The sequence below is a fragment of the Charadrius vociferus genome, unplaced genomic scaffold (assembly GCF_000708025.1).
Source record: "Charadrius vociferus isolate BGI_N301 unplaced genomic scaffold, ASM70802v2 scaffold161, whole genome shotgun sequence".
NCBI classification, from domain to species: Eukaryota; Metazoa; Chordata; class Aves; order Charadriiformes; family Charadriidae; genus Charadrius; species Charadrius vociferus.
Genome location: NW_009646928.1, coordinates 7,676,405 through 7,685,086, shown reverse-complemented (window position 1 = coordinate 7,685,086; position 8,682 = coordinate 7,676,405). Strand labels below are relative to the sequence as shown.

The window sequence follows — 8,682 nt, the reverse complement described above, 5'->3', positions numbered from 1 at the left end:
CCCAGAAGCGGGTGCTGCCGGCAGGGGAGGAGCTGCTGTGCTCGACCAAAGCTCCAGTCAAACACGTCCAGTCAAAGCACCATCAAACATGAACACGTATAGGAAAGGGCATCAGGCTGGGGATGCATGGATGGGTATGAGGGGCAAAAAAAAGAGCCTGTTGGGAGGGGAAGGAGCAAAAGCTTTGCCCTTCACAGCGCAGCCCAGCTGCCTGGCTCGCTGCACGCTGATCCCTCCGTGCCAGGCTTGACCCTCTGCTGGGGGTGGCTGTGGCCTTCAGAGCCCGGTCTCTGCCTCTCCCCAGTTGGACTCAGAGGATGCGGAGCCAAACTTTGACGAGGATGGCCGGGATGAGTACAACGAGCTGCACATGCCTGTGTGAGCTGGGAGCTGCCCTCCCCACTCATGGGACAGGCTGCTCACACCTGCTCATCCCTCCCGAGGACTAACTGGAGACTTGCCGTGAGTCACGCAATCTCTTGCCTGGACCAACGAATGGCTGTTCCATAGCCCCACAGGGGTCAGCCCCGGCTCCTGCTGCTCCATCGCTCGCTCAGCAGAGGCTGTGAGTCTCTCTCCTCTTGGACCTGGTGGGCTGAGAGATGCCTCTCACATCCCGAAGCTGCGTGGGTCCCGAGTGCCCGTGGGTCAGGGGTCTGCCCCCTCCCCACTGGAGACAGCCTGTGCCTGGTCTCCAGGTGGTGAAGGGGAGCCATGCCAGCTGGTGCCACTGTGTCCCCCTCCACTACCATGAAGCTTGGGTGTCTCAGCACCACGTGCCACCGAGCAGTCAGAGGGATGGGCTGGATGCTGCCTGCGGATGGCCAGTGGGCTTCTCCGAAGCCAGCAGCCTCCTTGCTTGGCTGGCGGATGCCTTGCTCCTGCTCCCTCTGCCCCCTTCCAGGAATGCTCATGCTGGGCCTGTGCCACAGCCCGTGGCCCACGGGGCTGCTGCAGCCTGGCAGATGGGCAAGGAGGGACCAGCACACTCGCCCTGTCCTCCAGACCATCATCTGTCCAGTCACCCTCCCACAGGACTGTTTTCAGCTCTTGCTCAGTATTGGTGAGGCTGTTTGCTTCCTCCCAGTTTTCCCAACCCTCTTTCCAAAGGAAAACCGCACAGGGAGGGCAGGCTGGGGAACAAGCGGGTATCCTGAAGCCTCGAGTGCCTGCCCTCTTGCAGGGACTAAGAGGAGTCCCGTGCCGTTCTGCACCTCCACAAAGGTTGCAGGGGTAAAAACTCATCACAGGACTGCATCCCAGTTCCTGATCCCCATGTTCCTGTCCCTGAGAACAAACCATATTTAAGAAGCTATACAAGAGACGTCATGCTGGAGCACAAAACAGTCCTTTGGGTCCCCTCCCTTTCCCTGTGCAGTGATCCACTGGGTCTGGCTCCCTGCAGCCCTACAAGGGAGTCACTGAAACCCCTAGCCCCAATTCTGCTGCCATACTGGGGTGACCTTTCACGTCCAGGGGTGCCCTTCAGGTGGGAAGGGGCAACATTCAGCATGCCCAGCACTCGGCCCCTGTCACTTCTGGGCAGCTCTGAGCACCTTTCCGCCTGGCAGGGCTGTCTCCTGGGGTCTCTCTGGGCTGGCAGCCCCCATTCAGAGCTGCCTCAGAGACCGCCGACAGTGCCCTTGCTGCCTGCAGCAGCTCTGAGGGTAGTGCCAGAGGAGACGGGCACCCCAGCCTCTCCCTGATGGTTGGAGCTGGAGTGGCCTTGCGGAGGAGGCTGGGATGCTCACTTCACCACCGGATTTGGGACAAGTTGCTGCCCCCGTTCCCACTTATCAGCCTGGCTCCTGCGAGAGATGGTGGGTGCTTCATTACCAGGAGGGTCTGACGCCTTCCCCAGAAGGCTGCAGAAATATCCCACCAGAGAGAGAAACCTCCCCCTGCGGCAGGTTCCTGCCCCACAGTCTGGCCCCCCTGCAGGGCCCAGGGTGGAGAGACGAGTGTCTCTGTGTGTCTGTGGCCATGTGTGTCCTGTCCTCCCCATGTAGTGTAGGAGGCCCGTTGTCGCTGTGCATTGTGACTCCTCTGACTGTAGTGGAAACAGCTACACCAATAAACTCTTCACAGGAACCACATCTGGCTCTTCGCTTTTGTTTGTTTATTGGAAATAAATTAAATTGATTGCAATTCCCTGACACAAAACTGTTTCTTGCCTACAACAGCAGCCAGCAAGGGAGCAAGTCCCAGCTAGAGTGGGGACTGCTACCTTGTCACCTACTACCAGCACAGAGGTTGGCTCTCCACCACCATCACCAAGCAGGCTGGTTACCGTGGGCCCAACTGGAGCTCCCGTGCTGGCTGCTGGAAACGGAAGGCCGAGCCCCATATTTAACCGGAAACACGTACTCATGCCTGCTTGCATCCATACACATGTGCACGTGTGTGCCTGCATGCTCAGCAGCGCCTGGTGCCCATCTCCTTACCCAGCCTGTAGCCACACGGCGGGGCCACGGCCTGAGCACGGAGGAGACACCTCATTAAGCACACGTTCCCTCCATGCTTTCTTCCCAGGCTGGAGCCGAGCCAGGTCCCCATGAGCTGCTGGATGCCTGCACCCGACATGGTGATGGGTTGGACGTCCTCCAGTCATGCTCTCCTGGGTGCTGCTGCTGAGACTATGCGGTGGTCCCGCCTCCTGTGGTCAGGGTTGCTGGCTGCTCCTGGGGCTGGTCACTGCCATGGGACACATGGCAGAGGGCTGAGCCCACCCGGGTGCAGAGGTGGTGGCTGTCCCACTTCTGAGCTGGGCCCGCTGTGGGATGGGTAGTGCCTGGCTTCGCAGCATCCTCTCCAGGTCGCTGCGGAACCTGCAGGAGAGAAGGCAGCGAGGGTGTCCGGCTCCTGAGCATGCAGGTGGGCTGGATGGGAGCATCCACGAATGCTTCCTGCAGGCTGTTCCTCCATGATAGGAAACACTCCCTGTCCCATTCCCCAGTCTCTCTCCTTCCTCAAACCTGAATGCCCAGGGCTGCCCAATGGGCCGTTAGTTTGGACTGGAGAGGTTGTGGCTCTGCCCAGTCCCACAAGATCCATGTCTCCACCTGCATGTCCAGCCCTTTCCATGCAGCTCCCCTGCCCATGGCAGTGCCCCTGCTCTCGCCCTGGGACGTGGGACAGGGAGCACAAGCAGAACCAGCATGTGCCTCTTACCGCATCGATCCTCCGGATGAGGATGGGCCTGACCTCTAGCTCCAGCAGCCAGTCGGCCTTCAGGATGTTGTGGTGGTACTCCTCCAACTCTAGGCTCTTCTGCAGCTCCTCAGTCAGGGCAGTCTGGTGCCGATGAGTCCCTCTCCCTGAGCTCCGCCGGGGCTGGGCCAGCTCTATCTCCTCACCCTGCTGCTGCAGGCGCAGGGCCTGGATGCGCCGGGCGATGTGATGGACTTGAGCATGCAGGGCGGCTGCCCGTTCCCCACGGTGCCGCAGGGCCAGCAGCTCCTCCTGGCTCTCCCGCAGCCGGGCTTGCAGCACCCCGGCACTGCTGCCTGCGCCCGAAGGCTGCGATGGGACCAAGAGGTCGGGCAAACCCAGGGGAGAGCCAGGCTGCCGGGGAGGCCTGCTGCGTGGTGGGGGCGGCACGGTGCTGGGAGCCGGTCCTGCTCTGCCCTGCGCTAGTGGCTGCTGTGGTGGTGATGGTGATGGAGATGGAGATGGAGACGGTGATGGTGATGGGGGCAGGGAAAGGCTGTACCTGCTGCGGGGGAGATGGACCCACTGACAGGCGAGCTCTGCCATGGCCAAGCTCTGGTGAAAGACATCAGGGACTAGCCGCAAGACCTTCAGAAAGGGCTCTGCACCAGAGAAGCCATGCAGGTCACGCAAGCTCCGGGGGCTGAAGACCCGCTCGCTGAGGGACCCCCCCTGCAGTAGCAGCCCCCAGTTACGCCGGTGGGTGAAGAGCTGTGCAGCCAGATGTGGGATGGATGCCGGGGAGGACCGCCAGGTGGGGTGGGCAGCCGGCTCCTCGTGCATGTACAAATACTCACAGAGTGGGACCACCACCCTGGTGTCAAACCTCTCCTTCAGCGTGCTCAGATGCTGCAGGTAAGAGGCCAACCAACCCACGTAGCTGGCCACGTCGGGGTTGGCTGAGCCAGGCCGGTGCTGGGCAAGGCTCTGCAGGTGCTGCCAGCTCTCCACCTGCCCCGAGGGGCTCCGCGGCAGCACCAGCAGCAGCACGTGGTACAGGCTGCGCAGGTCGAAGCCCTGCCGACACCGCTGCACATGCCCTACAAAGGCACTGATCTCCCTTTCGAGGGCAGAGTAGAGGGCTTCCATGGGCAGCCACAGTGATGGAGAGGAGACAACTGGGGTTGCAGCTCACCCACACGGTCCTGGGCCCTGGATGCACTGGAAAACACACTGCACTGGGATGCAGTGCATGGGCTGGTGCAGGTAGGATTGCTGCGGGGCTCTGGTTTGGATCACGTTTGGGCTTAGCCAGCAGACGGTGCTACCAAAGGCTGGCATCTTCCTCCGAAGGGTGGGACATCTGGCCAGCTCAGAGGAGTTGCTCTGCTCAGCAGCTCAGATGATTTGCTCTCCCAGATGCTCTGCTGGAGAGGAGACAACCCATAGGTGAGGAGGAGGGCAACAGGGATGGGCTGTGGTGGGAGCAGTGAGGGAGCTGCAAGGGGTGCGCTCAGAGAGGTACTCCGACTTTTGCGGGACCAGAGAAGGGAAAGGCTGCTGGGTGCTGCCGGACCCGGAGCACGCTGGACCGCAAAACGCAGTTGTAGTGCGGGGAGAGGAGTGGAGAGGCTGCCTGCAGCCCCAGGGGATGCTGCTGAGGGTGTGGGGAGAACATCCTGGGTGCCCACAGCCCCCCAGCTGCCCGCGGGATGCTCTGGGATGGGGCAAATGTCCTCCTGCTCCCTGGAAGGGGACTCGGTCATGCCAGACCAGGACTGTGCTCTGACCAGCAGTTTCTCCCACCTCTTTGCTGTTTGAGAAGAGGTTTATCTCTACAAAAGTAAGCAGCCACCCTTGCCTATCTGGAGAACTAAAAATAGAAGGTCTGTTCCCAAAACTACTATTTTAAACCATTATGTGTTTAGGCAAACTATTCGGGTATCTGTTTCTGCCGTTTGGGTTCAAATACACCCAAGCTATCTTCTCCAGCTATTTTTATTCTCTGCAGCCAGGAGGGGCTGGCACATCTCTGTTGTGAGATACCCCTGGCACCCATCCACATGGATGCGTGGCTGGGAAGTTAAGGAAATTGCTGGCTAAGAACATCCCCACGACACAACTGGGAACCAATGCCACTGGCACAGTTTCCCCTTTGCCCTGTATATCTGTAAGCCCTTGCCTGGGCTTTGATGTCTGCTTTTCAGGCACTCAAACTTCTTTAAAATTAATTTTAAAATGCTTTTTCCTCTTTCTGGTGAGGAGGGGGTTTGCAAGTCCTGCACCTGGGGGGGCAGGTAAAAATGGCAGGAGGCGGCAGCACACGCGTTCCTCGCACTGCGAGCCGGCGGGGCGAGAGCGGCTTCGGTTGAATTCACCTTCCCCAATAAGCACCTCCAGATGGGTTTGTTTAAATGTGAGTTGCACCGGTTTGGGGGGAGCAGAGCTGATGCTGAGGGGTACGATGCCTGCGCGTGAAGTCCCAGAGACTAGCTAAAAATCAGCCCCAGCTCACGGGTGCCGGGGGTCCGGCTCGCTGTTGCAGATGCTGAGACCGCCAGCGAGTAGTGCTGAGCACCAGTGACCCCACACGTCCCTGCCGTGGCTCCAGCCCCACGCTCTCTGCCCCCTTCTGCCCTCCACCCACCTCCCCTCTGCATTGAAAGGGACTCACCAGCCCCAGGAGAGGCGCCGGGGAGAGGAGAAAGGGCTGAGCTGGGCCCTGCTGCCTGCCGGGAGAGGAACCTGCCCTCCTCAGGCATGGACACAAACCTTCCTCCCCATGGGAACGGCAGGTTCGGACGCGTCCCTCGCACCAGAGCCAGCCTTTCCCGGAGCTGGTTGCCGGCCCCATGAGCATTGCCTCGGAGCTACAGTGGAGAGATGCAGGTTCCTCCAGCCCCGTTCCCTCGTACAGGTCTTCGCAAAGGTCACTTCTCCCGCAGGGATGCCTGAATCCCGGGCACGGGGAATGGGCTTGGATAGAACATTTCTTTGAAGTGAGTACAACTATGCACGGCCCTGAATTTGTCCCAAAGGCAATGTCTGGCCTTGGCAAGTGGGAGGCTCCTTAGCCTTGGGCAGTTCCCTGCCTGCCTGCCGCCTTGTGCCCTGCCCTCCCAGTGTATTGTCCTTCCAGCGATCTTCAGCCCTACAGCTCTCTGAGGTGCCTGTGCTGAGACTGGTCCCCAAAGGGACTGTTAGGAGAAGTAAATGATTTTTCAAGGGAGTGAGAATGGGGAATGGCAGCAAACCCTCTGTTAGAAACCTCTGATGGGGACAGCATCCCTGGAAACACGGGTTTGACCCTGACTGTTCCCCTTCCACCTCCACCTGGCTGCCCATGGGAGAGGGAGCCTTGACCATGATGTTTCAGCCCGCTCAGGGAGCCACTCCTGCCTGCTCAGAGAGATGGCCGGGGCTGTGATCAGCCCTCCTGCCCGGCGGTGGGACCCGCCAGGGAGGGAGCCAGAGGCCCTGGGCTGTAAGCTCTTCAATGGGGACAATGCTGGGACACTTCTCCTGTGCCTGTACGAGGTTCTCCTCTCCGGGTGCATGTTTTTGGCTGGGGTACACCCAGCCACGAGCCTCTGTGTCTCACTGTGCAGAGGTGGCTCACATGAGCTCCTCTGCAGAGAGGGGCAATGTAGGGAAGGATCAGCCTGAGCTCTAAAATGTGGCTGCCGAAGCTTTTCCCTGCAGGGAGCAGCAGAGATGTGGGCTGGCACCCATGAGTGTCCTGTCTCTCTCAAAGAAGGCCATGCAGCAGCTGGAACAAAGCAAAGTGCTGAGCACCAGCGCCACACAGCATCCCCCATCGCTCCTGCCACGTTGCTCTGTGACCTCCTGGGCCACGGGCTGCCAGATGTGACCTTGCCACCAAGCAGGACAGACAAGTAATTCCCCTCTGTCGTCTTCTGCAGAGAGGTGGGACATTGTGGTCCCTGCTGCGGGAGCCCAGCTGGATGATCGCCTTCATCTATCAGCCCAGTATCCCTGGAGGATGTCCCCCCCTCCAGCACGAAGGGTGCAGCAACATCACCGGGGATGGGAGAGGCTGGGCAGCAGCAGGTTCCCGCTGTGACAGGCTCTCGTCCCCAGCAAGGACAGATGGCCAGCTGCTGGGGCCAGTTCCTGGTGCTCTGAACTGGGGCAGCGCTCACTTTTCAGCTCTGAAACAGACCTCGAAACCGGGTCCTTTGGAGACAGGAGGTGTCCGCACAGCCTCGCCTGCTCCCTGGGTTTGCCAACCCAGTAGCCCAGCGCTGCAGGTTGCCTCCTGCCGACTGACGAGGGACACCTCCACCAAACCAGAGCAGGGATTGGCATTGCTTTGGCTGCAGGTGCACAGCGAGGAGAAGAGCCTTCTCCTTTAGCACAGAAATGACTTTGCAGGCTGAAGCTGCACAGGCGAAATCAGGAAGGGGAAATGTACCGAGCTCCGGCTCCCAGCACCCGTCAGCAGACCTTGGCTGCGGCCAGGGGTGGTGATATGACACCATTTAACCTCCTCGCTCGCTCGCCTGGGTTTATCGCGCAGCCAGAGACAAAGATGGAGAGCTACCCGTGCCTGGTAACACAGCCCAGTCTGGGAAAGCGGCGGCACCACAGCTGGCTGACACACTTTCTATGGCACGAATCCCACAGTAATGGTATCTGTGAGCAAAACCCTGCTTATGCGCTCACTTAAGCAGAATCCGTAAGGCTGTTTGTAACAGAGCCATCTGTGACCTCCGCAGCATCACGCCATTAATAGCAGGGCTTGGTCTGGGTCAAACAAAAGCAGGGCAGGCTTAATAGGAGAGGAAATTAGGTGGATGTGCTTGGCTGGCCTCATCCCCTCATGTTCCTACTGTAATTATAGCCTTGTGCAGCTCGGCTCTCTTATTCAGCGATCTCGCTGCCAGGACTGCATTTCTCATGACCGAGGTGTAAAAGCCGCACGTGGATACGTTTTGGCCCCAAGCAAACCTGCAGCAGCACAAAGGGACCCGTGGCAGGGAACCTCCGCTCGTCGCTGCTGGGAGATGGACGTGTGGTCTGGGATCTGGCAGGGAAGGGAGGGAAGTGTTGAGCTGGGGGGACAAGACTGGGACCCCCATCTGCAGAGAAAGCTGGAGATACCTGATTATGGGTTTGGTCCACTGAGCAGAGCCAAGTGCAGATGGGGCTGGTAGAAAGTCACAGGTAGTGCTGGCCCCAGTGGTGCAGCTCGGGAGGATGCTTCAGAGGCCACGGGGTGGCACGCGGTGACAGTGGGGTGGACCTTCCCAGCATCCGCCCTCTGGGCCTATCTGCTCCAGCTCTCTGCTCTTGTGCTCAGGCTGAAAATGAAGAAGACATCCTGTTTTCCTGACCTATGGAGAAAGGGCAGCCCTGGAGGTCATTCCTCCGCCTGGATGGGATAAAAAGCCTTCCCCGCTGTGGTCAGATTAAGCAGAGGTGCAGCCACCCTTGGCCTGGGCTCTGTAGCGTGCAAAGGCAGCACACTCGCTGCTGATGGTGGCTGAAGTGAGACGGGAACCGGAGAGG

General features: G+C 59.7%; 1 protein-coding gene across 1 annotated transcript in view; it reads left to right on the top strand.

Annotated features, from left to right (window-relative positions):
* LOC104294931 (anion exchange protein 3-like) overlaps positions 1-382 on the top strand; it is a 28,853-nt gene extending 28,471 nt beyond the window's left edge. The window contains 1 exon segment of the mRNA XM_009894626.1: positions 305-382. Coding sequence (XP_009892928.1) covers positions 305-382 — 78 coding nt within the window.
* The last annotated feature ends 8,300 nt before the right edge of the window (positions 383-8,682 follow it).